The following is a 21789-nucleotide window of genomic DNA, read 5'->3' as shown; positions in this document are numbered from 1 at the left end:
ACCTACGGCCGGACCGGACGATGCCTCCCGACCTCCGCTGCCGATAGCTGTCTTTGGGGCAGGATTTGTGCACGGATGAAGTGCCAGATAGTCAGGGGAAACTCCGCCGCTCTCGGAGCTCCTTTAGTTCGCGGCCATCGTTGTTGGCTGCAGGCCACGCCCCCCATTCACTGCATTCTTGCCGACTTAAAGAAAAAGCCCTTAACAGATTTTAGGATAATTCATAGTTCATGTAAATCTTTTAAGAGAACTATGTATAATCAATTCACTTCTCTCCATGCAAATCTTTAGCACGAGGTAAGGAGATTTATGATCAACTATCATCTGTCAAATGGCATAGCATGTAAAATAGTTGGCAGCACAATATGACAAATGTACTCAATTGTAGAAACCCAGAGAGAATACCTGCTAGCAATATTTATAACTAGAGGGTGTAAGATAGTCCAGCAACATTAAAAACTATGTATTAAACGTAATCACTGAAAATACGTAACCATTTTTATTCATTTTTTCACTTTAACCTTTTAAATATTGCAATTTCCTTGTGACTTGGGTGGTATTGTAGCATCAGTGGAAGTAACAAATATATAAAATAAATTCAGCTGCTTTACTTTTTGGGAGTAGCTCATGATTCAGTACCTAGACGGAGCCAATGAAACCAGTATTAAACAACAGAGGTGGTTCAATTTGCAGACAATCAATTTTCATATTTTGAAACACACTTCCATTGGAGGCACAAGAACAAAATATCTCGAGCAGAAGCTTGCATGTCCCAGTCCCTCCTAGACTGTCTTTAGCATGTAGTCTTTATAATAGGTTTGCTTCGGTTTAATCTCGTCTGTCTAGTTCTCTTGCTTCTTCCATTGTCTCCTTCTGAAATGCAGCAATGTCAGCATTTTACAGATGTGCTTCTTTTAACTGTACTTTTGTAACTTTATCTAAATCATTCAGAAAGCTATGAGTCACCTCATACTGGACACACTTAAATACAGCACCGTAAGTAGATGTTTAATTTGTTTTAACTCAAAAGAACAAATACCATTACTTGATATTCAGAAGGAATATTTATTGATTCAATACATGTAGGGGCTTCATGGTGAAAGTGCGATAAAAATATCGCTTTTACAGAAATTTCCCTATGGTGTCTCCCTCATAATTTTGCTCAGTTTCTGAATTTTGGCTTTCGTTGACATATCGATGTATTTATCACCAATGCTGATAACCATTCCGCCGAGGATCGCTGGATCAGTCTACAGAGAGGAAGACACATAATTACTAAGAGAAATTGCATATTTTTAATTCGAAGAACAGTTTTGTTTTCTGCTACTGAAGGTAGACCAACACTTGCCTAAATCTTTAAAACACCACAAATTCACTCGTACTAAAATAGTTTATCCTGAATTAAGGTACAGGAAGCTTTGGTTATCCAAAGTTTCAAAGGTAAAAAACATTTTTGTATTTATTATTCTATGAAAAAGCCCAGAACAATGTCCACCTAACTGGCATAGTCACTGGTAAAGTAATGCCACAACCAATGACAAACTCCTTCAAGGATATCACTCAGATGCATTAAACTGTTTTTGCTCATGAGCAAGTTGCAGCGAAGCTATTGTCTTCGGAGTGTATTTTAAGTAGTAGATAAACAATATCTTCATCCTTCATGCTGGTCAGCATTGAGAACTTTTTTTCTTCATCCAATCTATTCCTCGGTGAAAATGTGCACCCCCCCAGCTTCAGCCTCTGCACTCATTAAGAAATGTCATCTAAGTGTGGAAGGAGGATCGAGGAGAGCGTTTTTCTACAATTTTCTTACCAGATTTTTTTGTTCAGCAAGTTAAGTAACAAAACCACAAATAGGTAAACAAAAATGTTAAGCTACCACTGACACCAGAGAGAGTTATAACTCAGGTATTGTGATACACTTGTATTGGGCTGTAAACCGGAGTTAGAGAGCACCTTTCCACCCCTTTCATGCAGACAGTAACCTACTTCTGCATTGTGCATTGAGGGATGCCAGCCATCTAATTATTCATCTAATATGCCATTTGCTCAATTACACATTTAGAAAAACAAGCCTCTTACTTTGAAAGTGCATTAAGCAACATAGCGATTCATTATTTATATAGATACCCATTGAAAAACTGGTCCCAGCATTTGCCATTTGAAAAACTAATACATAGGGACTGCAGTGCTGGCAATACAGGGCATATTACAATTCATCACAGTACAGACTCAAATACAAAAAACTAATAGACCTCAGCCATGGATAGTCATGTAACAAAGTGCTGCCTATATAGGACCATCCTCATTGTCCGAGTTACTTTAACCCTCCACCTTTTACCGATTAAAGTGGTCAATTGCTTCACAGAATCAATATGCCAGACCTTAGACCACAACTAGAGGCTTGGAGGAAGTATTCCTCCAGGTTTGGGAGTTAGTCTTACTGATAGTAGGAAAGTAGTAACTAACTTGCCCCTAGGAGTAGCGTATGGGTAGATCAAATCCTCTCCAGCCTCACCCAACAAGAGCACCAGTGGGTCCAGTGGCTACGCCACCAAGCAAATTCAACAGATCTGCTGTCGGACCTCCACTCAGAATCACTTGACTTGTGTACACTGCCACCACATAATGAAATGGGAACCCCGGGTCCCAATGCCATGTGAGATTTTTGTATGAGTTGGCTTTGTGTTGCAAGCAAATCGAAGTCTTGGCAGCTTGCGACCAAAGCTGTAGCCAAGTATCCTCTGCAATTGTCCTGCGCAGATCCTGCTTCCATTTCAGTTGAAAGTTATGTTGCTATGTTTATGTGAGGCTGTTCAGGGCAACAGAGATGAGTGATGCCATTCTATGTGGAATCCTGTGTGAAAAGCTGTTCACAGAGCATTTTAGAAGCAAGTCGTACCCAGCGATTAGCCCATCAATCAATCATAGAATTTGTAGAGCGCACTACTTCCCCGCGAGGGTCTCAAGGCGCTGGGAAAAAAAAAAAAAAAAAAGGGGGGGGTCTTGAGTAGCCTCCTGAAGGATAGCAGGTCTTGGGTCTGTCGTAGGCTGAGTGGGAGGGTGTTCCAGGTCTTGGCGGCGAGGTGGGAGAAGGATCTGCCGCCGGTGGTTGTTCTTCAGATGCGCGGGACGGTGGCAAGGGAGAGGTCGGCGGAGCGGAGCTGGCGGTTAGGGACGTAGAAGAGGAGTCATCTGTTGAGGTAGGCTGGGCCGGTCTTGTGCAGTGCCTTGTGTGCGAGGATGAGGCGTTTGAAGGAGATTCTCCTGTCGACAGGGAGCCAGCGCAGGCTTCTCAGGCGGGGGTGATGTGGCGTGGTACCGAGGATGAGGCGTGCAGAGGCGTTTTGAACGCGTCGGAGTAGTTTGATGAGCTTGGCCGGGGCTCCCGCGTAGAGGGCGTTTCCATAGTAGTCTGCTGCTGACGAGGGCATGGGTGACTGTTCTTGTATCTGTTGGGATCCACCTGTAGATCCTGCGGAGCATGTGGAGGGTGTTGAAGCAGGAGGAGGAGACGGCGTTGACTTGCTTGGTCATGGAGAGCGTCGAGTCGAGGATGACTCCCAGGTTGCGTGCGTGGTCGGTGGATGTCGGGGCTGCCCCCAGTGCCGTTGGCCACCAGGAGTCGTCCCAGGCTGATGGGTTGGAGCAGAGGATGAGGACCTCCGTCTGGTCAGTGTTCAGCTTTAGTCGGCTGCTCTTCATCCAGTCCGCGACGGCCTTCATTCCTTCATGGAGGTTGGGTTTGGCGGTGAGGGGGTCCTTGGTGAGGGAGAGGATCAGTTGAGTGTCGTCGGCGTAGGAGATTATGTTGAGGTCATGCTGTCGGGCGATACGTGCGAGCGGGGCCATGTAAATGTTGAACAGTGTCGGGCTGAGGGAAGAACCCTGGGGTACGCCGCAGATTATCTCAGAGGCTTCGGAATGGGGGAGGCGGGCTCTCTGGGTTCTGCCGGAGAGGAAGGAGGTAGTCCATTCCAGGGCCTTGTCTTGGATCCCAGAGTCATGGAGGTGTGCGTGTAGGGTACGGTGGCAGACCGTGTCGAAGGTGGCGGAAAGGTCCAGCAGGATGAGAGCTGCGGTCTCGCCGTTGTCCATCAGGGTCCTGATGTCGTTGGTGGCCGCGATGAGAGCAGTCTGTGCTGTGGTTGCTGCGGAACCCTGACTGGGATGGGTCCAGGATGCTGTTTTCTTAGAGGTATCGGGTTAGCTGTCTGTTGACTATCCTCGATGACCTTGGCTGGGAACGGGAGCAGGGCCGGAAGTTCTTGAGGTCCCTCGGGTCCGCCTTGGGTTTTTCCGAGTAGGGCCCATAACTAGGGCAAAACCAGTCCTGGGTTGCTTGTGTTCCGTTAGGACCTGGCTTGGCAGTTCGGGCTGAGCTGTTCCAATGAGGAGCAGGGCCAAGACTGATTTGCATATGGCTGGGTCCAAACTCAAGTGGCATGGTGAGCAAAAGAACGATTGTTTAGAGTGCTACCCGAGCTATTGCCAGTGGTTAGACTTATTGCAAGCAGCCTCCCATCACCCTTGTGTGTTTCAAAGAGTGTTTTAGCTCTTCTACCTTTATCTTTCACAGACTATTTGTTCACCCAGTGGAGGGGTTGATTAAGTCATAACTCATCTGCTCCAGTCAGTTGGAAGATCTGTTTGCAGGTGGGCCTATCTAAGGTGGCCTCATCACGATAGAGGTCCCCCAAGAGGTGGGGGGGGGGGGGGTAGAACCCTCCCACCCCCTTCCTATTTTCAAGGTGTTTGGTACCCGGCTGGAACTCTGACTTTTGTACAATGATGGGGAGAGATACATGGTTGCTACATGATGGTGATTAATCTTATCACAATACCAATGGAGCGTGGCCATGGCATATTGGGGTGCCAGAGGAGGCAGGAAGCGGTCTCCCGGCCTCATTCACAGGACGTTGTGAAGGGGATGGGGTGGAGCAGCACTGTTCGAGTAGCACCTAAGGTTTAGTATAAGGGAATTGGTGCTGATTGAAATTGTTAAGCATGTATGTAGTGTGCCATTTTACAGAACCCCAGCCCTCCCTCAGATGTTCTCTTATATAACGGAGCCCTGGGCACTCATGGCGCAGCATTATTCCATACATACAAATTGAAGTTGCTGTTTTTGCACCGGACGGATGGTTTCTTTAGGAATCCTTGGGGAAGAGTTTGTGTTACATATAGCAATCTAGGTCGGTAGGAAATTCCAAGCTTACCCCAGTGATAGAGGTCTTTAAGCAGGGCCTCAAGTATGGGTTGCACATTGTATCTTTATAGATTACTGATAATGCTGGTGAGAAAGACACCTAGGTACAGTATACATGTGTCTGCACATGCCAAGGCAGAAAGAAAGTGTTAAGACTTATTGGTGGGGTCCCATACCTATAGACTATGCATAGTTAATGTGAAACCCCAAGGCGGCTTCAAACTGCCTCAATTTGTATAAAAGACAAGGGAGGGACGTGTCAGAGCAGGAAGAACAGCACATCATCAGCAAACAGGGCTAGTTTGCACGGTTTGCCATCAACCCAGATGCCCCAGACGTCAGGATTTTTTTCTAAGTGGTGGACTGGTGGTACCTTTGTTTAAGTTAATTTTAAGTGGCTAGGGGGCACCCCTGTCTCGTGCCCCTACAGTAAAGAATAGAAGGGAAAAGGGTGCCACTAACTCATTCAAGTCACCGGTGCAGTCACCGGTGCAGTGTAGTTGGCTAACACATACATTGTAATGAGGGAGCTCAGGCCCGCCATTCGAGAGATCTGCTCCAAGAAATTGCCAATCCACTCGATCAAAGGCCTTCTCTGCATTGAGAAATGTATAGTCTTGGTCCATTCAGTCATGTCGACAACATTAACCACCAGTCGTACACTGTCCTAGGCTTCAGGCTTCTCTATTCTTTATAAAGCTGGACTGGCAACTCGACAACAGCAGCCATATTAAATGCAGGCGGGAGACCAGAATGGAAGTGAATATTTTACTGCTGTACATCACAGTTGCCTTTGCGTGCTCCGTTGCACCAAAGTCCAAACAGACAACAGAAAAAACATAATGGCGTCTGCTTCAGCACACCATTTATAGTGCAGTGTTTGGTGTATTTATAGAACAGATACAAATAAACTCTGGCTTAGAGAGGCTGAAAATGGTGCAAGTACTCACATGGGTCTCCAGCTGCAGGACTTGCCCTTTGGCCAGAAATCCATTCAGAGCAGTTTTTAAATCAGCCAGTGTGGGTTCATCCAAAGGCTAAAACAAAAATAAAGAAAATGTAGTCAACTGCTAATGGAACATTTCAGCTTCCGATACTGTAATAATAAAAATGACTTTCCAAATAATATATTGATGTCTAAATTGCAAACAGTTTTTAATCATGCATGCGGACACCAATTCATCTCGTCTTTACTAATTAAGAGTTGCAGGTGAAGTCAATAGGTGACCATCAAAAGAAGTAGGGGAAAAAAGGTTTACTTTTCAAAGGTTACCAAAATGTGATAGACTGAACTATCTTAAGATCTTTTCCTGAATGGTTAAGGCAATCTAGGCAAGCAAATCATCAAATGCAATTCCTAATACCTAGACGATTTGACCACTATTTAGTACCACCTCACAAGGTTCAGAAGAATTTCAGATGCAATAATACTACACACAAAATCCCAATACTGCAGGGTGAGGTAATTTCTGGGTGTAATATTACTACACCATTATGAAACTGCCCCTTAGGAAAGGAGCCCCTGCATCAATTTCTGCATGTTTGCACATTCCATGACGCTTTCCGTGGATATATTTCACCAGATTTACTCAACCACAATTTATCCTTGGAAAACCCCAAGGGGATGCTATTACTGCACATCCTGAGTTCCAGATTCAGGGAGAAACTCCAGTTTCTGCCGAAACTGGCATAGGCAAAGTACTCATAAAAAGGGCTTAGGTCTTACTCTCCAAGGCGGCACTTCTTGAGCAAGTCTTATGCTGGGGGACCCTCATTTAAAAACACGTTACATACATAAATCGCAAACATATTCTCATCAACACCATCTGTTAACTTATCACAAACCAAGTCTTTGCAAAATGAGTACCTGTTAGCATTCGTGAGAAAAGGAGTGTGTGTAAATCTCTTAGGTGAAAGAATATAGCATATGATTGGCAGAATAAAATAGGCCTGCCTCTTATTTTAGTATCTGCTTTGGGTGAGAAACTGGTTAGACGTATAAGGGATTCTGCTTACATACTGGTGAGGCCACTATGGATCCCAGAGGACCAAGTGTGTTGATCCAGTCGATATCCTTAAAGGCATAATATTTGCCGATTGTCATTGGCTGTATGCGTCGTCTGAATGGCACAGATGATTTAGACATGAATATTCGCAATTCAAGCAACAATCACCCATAGCTCAGAGATTTAATATAGAATAGTATCCCTAATCGTAGTTCCATCCACACCCTCCCTGCTCTCCAGAAAGTCTCAGGCAGTAATCCAAAACAAGGAGAAGGCATGTGTAGTCCTAGTAGGGCATGCTACATTGTGAAGAGCGAGCACGCTCGGATGTATTTCTCTGCCTAGTTCTTTTTCCAGCCCCCCAAGTGATACAATGGGAAAGGCTGTCAGGCAGAACTCTTCTCATCCTTCGAAGTGAGGGCAAACCTCAATATCCAATCACATCAAATGTATGTTAGGAAACAAAATCCTTCACAGGGAAGCGCCCTAGGCTTGCAATGGTATCTATTGTTCTACCACTATCTATATTTTGCAGGATGTTAATTTTGTTAGATATTAATGTTGGATTGCATTATGGCACTGTTATTTCACTTCTAAGGTCAATCACATTTGTGAACAGTCTCAAGCCTAATGAATAAAAACGAGAGGCAGAGAGATGTACCTTAAAACAAATGTCAACAATTGACTGGCTATAATGGAAGATTCCTTTGGCAATAGAAACAAGCATTTGCAATGCAATAGGTCTCGCATTATAATTTATTTATTTATTTATTTTTATTTATGGGATTTTTAATGCGCAACTAATACCCTAGGGTGTCTAGGCGCAATGAGATTCTCTAGGATACACAAAATTGAGGACAGGAACTTATTGATTAAATAGCCAAGTTTTCAGAGCCTTACGGAAGGCAATGAGTGTTGGTGCTGTTTTAATATACAAGGGGAGTGTGTTCCACAGTATGGGGGTCGCTACCAGGAAGCGTCTATCTCCCCATGTGGCCGTTCTTGTTCGGGGAACATGCAATAGGTGGCTTGCTGCTGATCTTCGATTCTTTCCAGGTATGTACACCTGAAAAGCTTCCTTTAAGAACTTTGGTCCAGTCTGATGAATGGCCTTGTAGGCGATGCAGAGAGCCTTGAATTTAATTCTGCTCTCCACTCTTAGCCAATGTAGATGGCGTATGGCTGCTGAAGTAGAGTGTCGCCAAGGAATATTAAGCAGAATTCGTGCTGCCACATTTTGCACGGACTGCAATTTGTTCAGGATGTATTTGTGAGTGCTAAGGAAGAGGGCGTTTCCATAGTCCAGCTTCGAAAACACTAAGGTGGTAATCAGTGTTTTCCCTGCCGAAGCGGGTAGGTATGGCATGAGTTTTTTTATTTTCTTCAGCACGAAGAATGCAGCAGAGACCACCTTGTTGACATGATAACCAAAAGATAGCCTGTTATCAAAAATCACTCCCAAATTCCTAACCTTGACAGCTGGAATCGGGGGGGGGAGCCCATCTGACTGGGCCACCAAGTTGGAGACCATTCGGGGGAGATCTTACCGAAAGTCATAACTTCGGTTTTCTCTGCATTAAGTTTCAGGCAGTTACTGTGCATCCATGATTGTACATCCAGTAACCCCTCCTGAAACTTAGCTGCTACCACTGGACCGTTCTTATGCACCGCCAGCACAAGCTGGGTGTCATCCGCGTAGGTAGTTAATCGCATCCCATGTGATTTAATAACCCTCGCCAAGTCCGCAACATAGATATTAAAAAGCGTGGGACTTAGCGAGGATCCTTGAGGGACTCCACAGGGCAGTTCAGAAGTGGGCGAGTAGTAGTTGCCCAGATTGACTGCCTGTTTGCGATTAACAAGGAAGGAGGCTATAAGATCTTTAGCCAGATGACTAATTCCAAGGGCTGCGACACGGTCGACCAAGATGACGTGGTCGACCGTGTCAAAAGCAGCTGACAGGTCCAATAAGATGAGCACTGCAGCACCTCCCGAATCCATGATCTCTCGAATTTCATCCGAGGCCTTTATCAATGCTGTCTCAGTTCCGTGTCCCTTCCGGAACCCGAACTGAGTGTCATCTAAGAGCTTATGTTGTTCAATAAACTCAGAGAGCTGTTTATTCATTATTGCCTCCACTATTTTGGCAGGAAATGGAAGGCAGGCAATTGGCCTGTAGTTGGAAGTGATGGTAGGGTCTAAAGATGGCTTCTTAATCAGGGGTTTAACAATAGCCTTCTTCCAGGTCTGTGGATAGACACCTGTCCTAAAGATGGAGTTGCATATGTTGGTCAGCGGCTGGGTAACCACATTGTGTAGTTGGTTCATTATGGTCGGAGGACATGGGTCCAACGGAGAGCCTGATTTAATTTTGCCAACAAGTGCGTTGACCTGTTCTTCGGTAGCTGACTGAAACTGGGTAAAGGAAGGGTGCTTCAGTGCTGGTTGAATAGTTAAATCAGTGGTTCTTCCTACCGGCTCTTTAGAAAAAGTGGAGTAAATATCCATTACTTTAGTAGTAAAAAATGTGGCTAGGGCGGTACAGAATTCCTGCGAGTTCTCTATTGTGGAGCCAGCTGGAGGACTAGACAGAGAGTTCACCACCTGAAATAACATCCTAGCTGAGTTCTGGGCGTGCTCAATACGACCAGTGAAGAAAAGATTCTTTTGTGTGGTGATAGCTTTCTTATATATAGCCAAAGCACTTTTGTATTCTTGCTTAGCCAATGGACTATAGTGCTTTCTCCAGCGCCTTTCTAAATTTCTACAGAACTGACGCTGAAGTCGCAGCTCTTCTGTATACCACTGGGCAGATGGAGTGGTTCTATTGGGGCGATAAGTTTTTTCAGGAGCAACTTCGTTCGCTGCTTTTAAAATCCATTCCTGAAATTTAATGGACATAGTTTCAATATTGTCTCCGCTTTCTGGAGCAGATGACAGCAAGAGATTTGAGAGATGTGGTATGTCTGCGTTTTTCCACATCCGCGCCCCCACTGGTGCCCTATCTTTGGTCTGAGGGGGTTTGAGTGGTAGCATCCGGATCCTAAAAATAATGGCTTGGTGGTCAGACCAGATCAAAGGTAGTGTTGCTACCAACTCAATGCCATGGTCATTCGTAAACAGGCCATCCAGCGTGTGTCCGGCTTCATGCGTGGGGCCCTTCACCAGCTGCTGCAGTCCTATTGCCTGCATATCAGTAATAAGTTGGAGTGTATCTTTGTTTTCCAAGTTTTCCAAAGGAAAATTAAAATCCCCAAGAATTGTATTAGTCGGGGATTCTATTGCTGATTCCATAATTTCAATGAGTGCAGCTAGAAATTTGGTTCGAGCTCCAGGTGGCCTGTACACCAGGGTTCCTTTAAACGCCTGTTTGTGTGTAAGATTAATAGTAAATGCGAGAGCTTCGCAATTGGTACTTAGAATGGGCTCAAATTTAGCGCGATAAGTGTCCCTATGAATAATGGCTAAGCCTCCGCCTCGCCCCGAGGCTCTATCTTGTCTAGCTACACTGTAACCTTCAGGAGTAGCTTGAACAAAGTCAGGGCCAGATGCATCATCTCCCCATGATTCTGTGATGAATAGGATGTCCAGTTCATGATTAATAATGCTCTCCCTGATGTCCAGACTATGTTTGGGGAGAGAGCGTGAATTAATGAGTGCAGCTCTAGTATACTGTGTCGCTAAGCGAGGAGCGCTGGCAGTTATAAAGGGGTGGTCTATAGTATTTGTCACAGACAGGGGAGGTGGCAGAGTATAATGCAACACTAGCTATTGGCTTTGTAAATGATAAATAAATGCCATTATGTGTTTGTTTTATAAAATAGATTAAAAAAGGCATTGTCATGAACAATGCCAATAGCTTAAACTTTTGCAAATGCGAGACCTATTGCATTGCAAATGCTTGTTCTGTGTGCAGCCCTAATTTCCTTTCCTCTGCGTGGGTAAAGACAAGCCAGCCATCTGTTCTGGGAACGTGGTCCTACGTAAACATGTCACCTTGCAGTCAACGTGGCGCTGGCTGGTTCCTGAAGAGCTCTTCTTAGTAAAGCACTCGCTGCTTCTTTAAATGACCAACTTCTTTTCTGCTAATTTTTATAGGTTTAGGGACGTTTCGTAAGAAATACTGTTCTTGTATATTTTTCTCTTTCGAGTTATTGAACCTATTATTATTCAGAGATCTAGGCAAACGTGTACAGACTAATGGAGAATTATGTACTTGGAAGCATCAGTGCTTTAAATGGAAAAAAAAATAAATGCAGGCACTAACTAAATGTAACAGAAGGGGCGAAGCTAAGGGCGTGGCTTGGAGACAAGCAGTTAATTTGATATGTTCTTGGTGTGAAACGGTGCACAATTACGCAGCAACAGTTCTGCTATTTGTAGAGCATTCTTTTTGTCTATGTATTTGTTGTTAAATGCATATAATTGCACAAACATTGCAATGCACACACATTTTTATATTCACTGCATACCAGCGTATGCCCAGGACATTTGACAAACCATGGAAATATTTCTTGATTAAAATATTTTCCCTGATCTTTAAGGTGGAAATGTCCCTGGTTAGCTCAAAAAGGCACACAAACCCACACTCTCAGATATTCACCAAGTGGTATGCAAGCAAAATAAGCATACACAGATAAAAGCACAGATACTCACCCAATTATATGCGTTTCCACACAAGCCGGTACAGAAAAACGAAAGGAACAGAGGGCAGAAAGGCACGAAAAACGAGTGGCACAGAGGGCAGAAGGGCACAAAAAAACGAGTGGCACAGAGGGCAGAAAGGCACAAAAAAAAAAAAAAGAGGGAAACGAGTGGAACAGAGGACAGAAAGGCACAAAAAAAAGAGTGGAAAACGAGTGGCACAGAGGGCAGAAAGGCACAAAAAAGAGTGGCGCAGAAGGGCACAAAAGACGAGAGGAGCAGAGGGCAGAAAGGCACACAAAAAACGAGTGGAACAGAGGGGAGAAGGGCACAAAAACGAGTGGAACAGAGGGCAGAAGGGTACAAAAATGAGAGGAGCAGAGGGCAGAAAGGAACAAAAAAAGAGGGAAAACGAGCGTAACAGAGGACAGAAAGGCACAAAAAACGAGGAAAAACGAGTGGCACAGAACAAGAGCGCACTGAAGCGGACGAGGAGGGAGTGGGAGGGGGGAGTGGGGGCGGGCGCAGTGGTGCGGGCCGCAGTTGTAAAAGGCAGGGAGAGGGTGAGATTGAGGAAGGGAAAGATAGGGATCAAAGAAAAAAACAAGGGGGTGGCAAATGGTGTGCACTTTGATGTCCTCAGTGGCCCCGCGGCTCACTGAGGACATCAAAGCAAGTGATCAGGCAGTGCTTTTCAGGCTGCCAAATGGTGCGCACGCCCAGGGCACATGCACTGTATTTGGAGGCCTGAAAAGCACTGTTTGCACTTCCAAAACTCGCTTACTATAAGTCTCGCCAGAGCAGCGCTAAAGCGCTGTCTCAGACGAGACCTAAAAATAGGTAATTTGGCGGCAGTCCACAATTAATGAAAAGCACACCAACAGTACAACTCGCAGATGTTACCCAAGAGAAGTAAATGGCATTACACACAGATCAGATGATTTAAGTACAATAACTGAGTTACAAATTGAGACTCCCTTCCTTTAAACAAAAGCTTGTATAAGAAATACAAATGTATTAAATTGCACTTATAAGAAACCAGCACAGATGCATTTTTCTATAGAAAAACTCATTAACAAACCCTTGCAGATGTGACAGAACAAAGTACTTCACCACGGTGAGCGCTCATAATTTTACTGAAGGAAGAAATGATAGCATCAGTGTTGTTTAGGCGGCCATTCTCTGCCAGTAAGTCTGTAGAAGAAGAAAAAGTTTTGTTAAGAATTACTGGCAGGAAAATCTAAAACATGATACAAGATCCTATTGGGCAGCCCCGACACGATCCCTCAGCCCCAGTTCAAAGATTAGATGAAATTATATACAGCACGGTTCACACTCTCCAAAGCACAAGTCTGTGGCATAAAAACGAATATGGCAGTACTAATCCTAGCTCAGTTAAATACTTTACAAATCAAGTTTGTCTAGTGTTTGAGCTGAAAAGTTGATCGTTGCAAGTCAAAACCATAAAAACAGATTAAAAAGAATCAAGCATTAATTTACACAGATTATCAATCATCCTGTTTAGAAATACAGAGAAGGACATGTTTTGCTTGTCATGACAATTGAACATTTTAGACAAAAAGCAGGCATCAAAAGTATCCCGGTCAGTAGATAGTTGAAACAAGAGGCTCAATGTACGTACCTGTAAAATAATCCATACAACCCTGTAGTAACTGGCTTATGCAAAAACAGCAAAACAGTCTCCTGAGCCTCTAATCAGGAAGACCTACTGAAGTATAACTGATATCTCCAAATAATATGTAATGTAATGTAAAAACGTACTTGTATAGCGCAACTATCACTCCAAGGAGTAGCTTGGCGCGGATATGGAAAAACCAGAGATGGAAACCGAGCAGGTTCGCTGCTCCTAACAGAAAGATAAGGGCGTTCAAATCAGAGTTTTACAAAGTATGTCTGGTGCACTATAAATCCAGGTTTTAAGTGCCTTCCTAAACACAGACTCAGATGCAATCTGGCAAAGCTGAGGTGGAAGTTTATTTCATGCCTTTGAGCCTATAACCGCAAGTGATTTCCCCCCCCTTTGACACCAATCTGAAAGTTTGAATGATCAGCAGATTTGTGTTGGATGATCTTAAGCTACGGGAGGGAACTTAGCGCTTGAAGCCATTGGGGGCCTCGTAAGTGAAAGGCCCTGAAGGTGATAAGGACCTTAAACAAAACACGTTTGTGAATTGGTAGCCAGTGCAAGATGTCTAATGCCACCGAGGCAGATTAGTTCCTGGGCCACTTCAGTGCCAGTCGTGCAGCCACGTGCTGGACCATCTGACGCTTGTGCATAACTGCTCTGTTGGTTCCTGCATAAAGGCTGTTACAATAGTCGAGCCTAGATGTAATAAGAGCAACAGTTTTGCCTGGCTGAATAGGGAAGCAAGTCGAAGAATTTCTTTAGACTTTTTTAGAATATGGAAACATGTGCCCGCAACTGCCAGGGATTGTTGTTTGAAGGATAGGGTGCTGTTAAACTTTATTCCTAAATTCCTAGCTGCATTTATTGTATTTGGGGGGTGGGGGGGGGGGGGGGGGGAGGGGGGGGCATTATTTGGCCACCAACGTTTAAGCACGAAGGGGTTTTGTTGGCGAAATGGCAGGATCTCTGCTTTTTACGAGTTACACCTCAGATGGTTGTTATTCATCCATTTGAAGGTTGCCGAGAGGCATTTTGAGATTTTCTTCCGCCTCAGTAGTATCCTTATCCAGGACCAGGATAAGCTGTGTATTGTCAGCAAATGAGATGGTATTGATCTTGAAGGGCGATATTAGCTTGATCAGAGGGGACATGTATACATTGAAGAGGGTCGGGCTCAGGCTCAATCCCTGATAGGAGTGCTTTTTCTTCTGAGTTATATTGTCCTAGCATGATCACTTGGCGCCGATCTTGCAGAAGTTCTTAATCCACACTAGGACATTGCCAGATTATGCGAGACTGTCTAAAAGAATGGCATGTGAGACCATGTCGAAGGCCGCAGACTGGTATAATAGCACCAGGACTGCTTTCTTTCCCTGATCCAGGGCTGCTAATAGTTGCCCCAACGTGAATAATAATGGCATATGCCTCTCATCAGTAGTCCACCATTATTTCACTGAACACATCGTAAAGCAACATCAGAACTGACTGTAGGGGATTAATGTCGACTGCCCCAAAACCAAGCCGCAGTCTCACATAGTACAGAAATTGATTTCCTCACACCAAGAGGTTCTCATATGATGGAACCTTCAATATTATCTAGGTTAGTTTCATTCTCGAGCCACCTTGTAAGCATATCATGTCAGATGGGAAACAGTTTCTGCTTTTGATAAAAAAAATCTTACCATTGGGAAGAAAAACTAAGTAAGCTTTGAGTCACAAACGCAATTGGTGTCTTGCTGTATAAAAGGTGCACAAATCTCAACCAAACTGAGACCTTGCCCAAGAAATGAAGTCAAGATGTAAGTGTTGACTGAATGTGGATAAATAAATGTCCACTGCTGGGCAAAAGTATGTAACATGCTCAACTTATCTTTGTGACCCTGCACATTAAAGAAACAGTATTGATGGTTCTCTATTCACATATTAAACAAAACAAACATTTTTGAACTAGTCAGCAGTGGTAGAAACTGAAGCAATTATTGCTAGATGCATGTAATACTCATTATCAGTCAAACAAGGGGACCCCAAAGCTCATCAACATACCCTTTTCCTTAGAGACAAATGATGCAAATACAGATCTTCCTATAGTCATCTTCAATGTATAATGAACAAGAGATTTCTTCATATGATCAATCGATCATACATAAAAATTGTATACATACATTAAACACTTGAATAATGTGTTTTACATAATTATGGATCTACTGCATGTGCCATGTTTCCACCATCTGAAAGACGATTTACAGATTTCAACCAAAAAAAGCTTGGTGATCTTTCACTTAACGATCAACAGCTGTATTCATGCATTACACTGCTTCTAACAAGATTAATCATTTGCCCAGACATTTAAAACAGTGAAATATTGAAAAAGAAAGTGTTGCATTAAACCACAAAGTTTGATTATTCTTGTGTATAATTTAGCTAACCATGCTGCATTATATGGTAATTCATTGATGCAGATTATCACTCTCCTTGAGTATATCTATCTATCTACTGGCGGTCGCCAGTAGATAGTTATAGTTACAACCTAGTTTCCATAGGAAATCCCAAAATTCTATTTTGAATAACTTTGGCGCCGGTTGACTAATCCTGAACAGAATTACGTGAAATTTGGCAGAGAGGTAGCCATAAGGTCAAGGAAGTGCCTTTTGCAGGTCTGGTGTAAATCTGTTCAGTATTTCCTGAGAAAATAGCATTTAAAAGCATATCAATATCTATACGCGCGCACCATGCGCGCACTGTGCGCGCACCCTGCCGAGCACAATTCTGATTGGTTGTTAGATGTCGGTAAACATTCGAATCGGTCGAAACCAGGAAGTGTCGGCCGCCATTTTGTCTCTCGCAGTCTGAGGAGGTGAAAAAAAAAAGGTGGAGAATGTGAAAAGGGGGCAGAGTGGACAGTTCCCGACCCCCTAGCCTTGGTCAGGGGGGTCACATAAGGAAACCCAAGGGCGGATTTTTTTTTTTTTTTTAAATCGCGAGGTGCGTGCACGGTGCACCGTGGGTGCTCGGTGCACGAAGCGCACTGAGCGCCCACAGCGCGCGCACGGTGAAAACCTGAAAAAAAAAAAAAAAAAATACATAACTTAGCATTTAAAAAAAACGTACAAATTCACTGAAAAAACCATAGGTTTCACACGTTATAGTTACGAATTAGCATTTAAAAAACCTTGCAAATTCACTTAAAAAACCATAGGTTTCACACATGTTATAGTTAGCTGGACATTTCACTCGTAAAAAACAAATGAAATTCCCCCGTTATAGTTAGTGCAGGCAACTATAACTCACGCGACCGCAATCCTCTGCTGATGACGTCAGATATTACATCACTGATGACATGTGTCTTTATGAAAAATAAATATTTGTAATATATGTATAGCTAAAGATTAATGGAAGACATGGGTAAATAAGTGTCTAAATACAGTGATGTAATATCTGACGTCATCAGCAGAGGATTGCGGTCGCGTGAGTTATAGTTGCCTGCACTAACGGGGGAATTTCATTGGTTTTTCACGAGTGAAATGTCCAGCTAACTATAACATGTGTGAAACCTATGGTTTTTTAAGTGAATTTGCAAGGTTTTTTAAATGCTAATTCGTAACTATAACGTGTGTGAAACCTATGGTTTTTTCAGTGATATATACACACACACACACACACATATATATGTATTATCTACTGGCAGTCGCCAGTAGATAGTTATAGTTAGGACCGTGTTTCCATAGGAAATCCGCAACATTCTATTTTGAATAACTTTGGCGCCGGTCGACGAATTCTCGCGAAATTTTCAAAATAGGTGGGGCGCTCCGCTCCTTCCCTGAAAGTCTCGGGGGGATTCGTCAAGCGGGGGCTGAGAAAAAGGGGGGGTCCCAAAACACGTTTTCCCCATGCATTTTTCCATAGGACCTTTAGTCCAAGCTGCAGCCCGAACGGCTGAACAGAATTACTTGAAATTTGGCAGAGAGGTAGTCCTCAGGTCAGGGATGTGCCTTTTGCAGGTCTGGTGTAAATCTGTTCAGTATTTCCTGAGAAAATAGCATTTAAATCAATATATATATATCTATAGGCGCGCTCAGAGCGCGTACAGTAAGCTTACCGTACGCGCACGCTGCCGTGCGCGATTCTGATTGGTTGTTAGATCTTAGTAAACATTCGAATCGGTCGAAACCAGGAAGTGTCGGTCGCCATTTTGTGTCTCGCGGTCTGAGGGGGTGAAAAACAAAGGTGGATAACGTGAAAAGGGGGGCAGGCTGGACAGTTCCTGACCCCCTAGCCTTGGTCAGGGGGTCCCAGAAGGACCCCCAAGGGCAAAAATGTATTTTAATTTTTTTACGAAAAATCGCGGCGTGCGCGTAGCGTACGCGCACGGTAGAAACGGAAAAATTCCGCGAATTACGTAACGTGGGCGCGCGGTGCGCACCGCGCGCCCACATTGCGCGCACGGGGAAAAAACTATAAATAAATAAGCATTTAAAAAAAACGTACAAATTCACTGAAAAAACCATAGGTTTCACACATGTTATAGTTAGCTGGGCATTTCACTCGTGAAAAACCAATGAAATTCCCCCATTATAGTTAGGTCAGATAACTAGCGCACCCGCAATCCAGTGCTCGTGACGTCACATATTACATCACTCATGACATCATCCTTGTGATAGCGTGGCGGTCGCGCGAGTTATAGTTATCTGACCTAACTTTAACGGGGGAATTTCATTGGTTTTTCACGAGTGAAATGCCCAGCTAACTATAACATGTGTGAAACCTATGGTTTTTTAAGTGAGAGATATATATATATATATATATATATATATATATATATATATAGGACACAAATTAATAATGGCGCGGCACTCCTCGACGATTAGGATGTTATTTTAATCTCAGAGTAACCCTCCCTACGCGTTTCGAACCGTAGTTCCTGGTCACGGTAGATTGTTACAATGGTCCTTTTTTCATTTCTTAGCTTTATACATATGCTACAAGGTGCCATTTTATTGCATTCTGGGTATTGTAGTTCAGAAAGTATAAAATATAAGGAATTAACATCATTCCTTTCAAAATGACAATACTTTTGACAAAAGAGACATTTTGAATAAAACACTTAGGTATATGTGCATTATTAATTGCTGAATGCAAGGCACCTAATGCATTTAACACAAAAATATGTGTTCGTGTGTCACAAAATATGGAGACTAACTTAGTGTTAGGCAGAAAATCATGGCTGAGTGCCTGTTAGTGTGCAGTTGTACCTGCGCTTATGTGTGTCTGTGTGGATTCAAACAAACTTTTTATGATTGTATGGAATTCCATGAGAGGAATAGATCACAAATATGTTAAAATGCGAATATATTTGCGCAAGTAGTTATCTGATACAGTTATTGCTTAGTGTTTCGGTGCATCAAGCACATGCTGTATTGTTACATGTCAATTGTGTTGGGAGTATCTATAGGTGCACATGAAGTTCCTCATCCCCATTGAGGCCCAGCGGATGCTTAGTTTTGAACCTCATTATTAGTCGCACCTCCAGTCTGCGTAGTTTCTGGATGCGGTTTCCACCTCGTTCACTTGGAGGCACTGTCATCAGTCCGGAGTATTTTATATCCAACCACGATTTCCCAACATGCAGTGACATATGTCTGGCGATTACATATGTCATGTCCAAATTTTGAATGGCACGCACATGTTCCAATATGCTTTTGAGAGGGCATATTGTGCTGCCAATATACTGTTTTCCGCAAAAGCATTGGAGTAGGTAGACCACAAAGGTTGATTCACACGTGATGGTCTCTCTTATCTGGAAACTTTTGCCAGTCGGATCTTTAATGTTTTTAAGATTTTTGCCAATCTCGCAAGCTTTGCAGGACATGCATTTGGTAAATCCCTTGGATCTTGATTGTAGCCAAGTTTCAGATTGTGGCTACAAAGTGACTTCGTACCAAATGATCCGAAAGATTCGGTGCTCTTTTGTGAGATATCCGTGGATGGTCCCCTATGGTCATACCAATGTCAGGATCTTTCTGTAGTATGCTCCAGTATTTACTCAGTATTTTTCTGATCTTGCAAGTTTCCACCAGCTGTCAAGGTGCTCCTTCCGTGCAGGACATTTGTGCATAAAAAAAAAAAATATATATATATTTTTTTTTTTATGCACAAATGTACCGATGCAGAGTCTAAAGTTTAAGAGGAAGACTCTGTTCCCTTCATTGAAATGTACACCGTCTCCTATATAAATGTCTTGCATGTTGTAACGCAAGTTGTGGTATATAGAACCCATACCATAGTCTGAGGAAAGCAGAAACAGATTTGTTGACGTGCTTCCTTGCTTTGTCAATCTGCGGACAAAATTGGTAGGACCAGTTCCACTTTTGCCTTTGGCATATGTTAGAATATACAAAGGCAGAATGAGGAAAAAGAGACATCAATTGCACAAAGGTGTCCTTAATAAGCATTTCCAGACCTACACCAGTTAAAGTGCCTAGGTCATTTCCACCACAGTGCACAATAATAAGGTTAGGGTGTGGGAGATGTAGAAAGGTTTTCACCAAAGGCATTAGATGCCACTTTAACCCTCTCTGACCAATCCATTTAATGTCTACATTTGGCAAACCAAGGTCTCTCACCATACCTCTTTTTTTCTGCAAATTTTTCACTCCAGAAGACATAGCTGTGACCTACAATCCACACTGTGAACATCTTTCAAGGAGATCTGGATGCACTCTGAAGGTGTCTTTCAGTAGAATGGCAAAATGAAATGAAAGACAGTTTGGAAATGGAGGCATACATATTTTTTTTAAATAAAAAGAACTCATTGGCTGTTTCACACCATTCTACACTAAAAACTAGGCTGTATGTGTAAATTTATAGAAGCATGTTTTGTATTGGTTCAGAAAATTGTGTTCCCACAGAAGAATAGTTTGGATTTGCCGTTAGGTTGTACAGGTGAAGCACTCTTGCTCTTTCGATTTGAAACATTGTGTGGTGAACTTCTGACCCGACTCCTCACAGCAGTGTTCTATGAGCTGTTGCTATGGTAGCAGGCAGAAGTCAAGTTGGGGGAAGGGTACTTTTGGAAAAGGGTTGAAGTTTTCAACCAATAGAAGTGTGATTTCATTTGAAAAAAAGTGGGAAGCACTGAGATTTGTAATTAACATGTATATGTGTGAAAAAAGAGAGGGAAACATTGCCATTAATTGGTTCTGCTCAGAGGAGAGAGGTGTACAGCTCTGATATTCTGAGTCTGATAGTTGCTTGAGTGCCACATTTCTTTCTCAACTAAATAATTTTAAAGGTGAGTTATGAGTTTGAGAGGGGATGTATGTGGTGATTTTTGCATGAGTCTGTGAGCACAGAGGAATTTCTGTCAGATAGGTATTTTGTCTCTCTGGTTCTTTTTGGAAGTAACCATGCATATGTCTCTTGCAACTGAAAATACACAGTCTGCATAAGCAGACTGTTAGCACACACCCAGCAGTTTATCATGTAGAATCATGCTTAGTATTCACAAGTGAGTGGTGTTTCAGGTAGCAGTGAGTAACGCTAATACATTTAACATCACTAAGGCTTATTTATTTTGCTAGAGTGTAGTCAGTCACCAAGGTCACACATGTACATGGTCTCAAAAAGCTGTTTGCACATGTGCTCTTTTCTGTTTGAGAAAACTAATGAAAATGTATCAGACTGTTAGAGTAATTAACACTTGGAGGAAAAAACAGTAGTAAGTGTGCTTTGAAATTGGCATGCAAATTTCATTTTCAGCCTAAAAACACAGAAAACTGTAGTAAGTGTGCTTTGAAAATGGCAAGCAAATTTCATTTTACGCGTAAAATCACAGCATGAGGCTGTGAGCATAGTGGAATTGCTGTCACAGAGGTATTTGGAGTCTCTCTGGTTCTTTTGGGAAGTAACCATGCGTATGTCTCTTGCTACTGAAAATACACACTCTGCATAAGCAGACTGTTAGCACACACCCAGCAGTTTATCCTGTAGAATCAGGCTGAGTATTCACAAGAGACTGGTGTTTCATGGAAGCAGTGAGTCACGCTAATACATTCATCACTAAGGCCGATTTCTTTTGCTGGAGTGTAGTCAGTCACCAAGGTCACACATGTTCATGGTCTGAAAAAGCTGTTTGGACATGTGCTGTTTTCTGTGTCTGAAAACTGTAATGAAAATGTATGCAACTGTTAGAGTAATTAACGCTTGCAGGAAAAAAACAGTACTAAGTGTGCTTTGAAATTGGCAAGCAAATTTCATTTTCTGCGTAAAGTCACAGCATGAGTCTT

The 21789-nt window shown here is 43.0% G+C and overlaps 1 protein-coding gene across 1 annotated transcript in view; it reads right to left on the bottom strand.

Moving 5' to 3' along the window:
• Nucleotides 1-1045: 1045 nt before the first annotated feature.
• The window catches only part of ATP5PO (ATP synthase peripheral stalk subunit OSCP), a 94547-nt gene continuing 73803 nt past the window's right edge, over nt 1046-21789 (bottom strand). The window contains exons 5-7 of the mRNA XM_085621354.1: nt 12941-13053; nt 6160-6246; nt 1046-1250 (exon numbers count right to left, since the gene is read on the bottom strand). Of these exons, the coding sequence (XP_085477480.1) occupies nt 1137-1250; nt 6160-6246; nt 12941-13053 (314 nt within the window). The 3' untranslated portion in view covers nt 1046-1136. The remainder of the gene's footprint in view (nt 1251-6159; nt 6247-12940; nt 13054-21789) is intronic.

Source organism: Triturus cristatus, chromosome 8 (genome assembly GCF_964204655.1).
Source record: "Triturus cristatus chromosome 8, aTriCri1.1, whole genome shotgun sequence".
NCBI lineage: Eukaryota > Metazoa > Chordata > Amphibia > Caudata > Salamandridae > Triturus > Triturus cristatus.
Note: the sequence above shows the minus strand (reverse complement) of the source record. Positions and strands in the feature narration are given on the sequence as shown.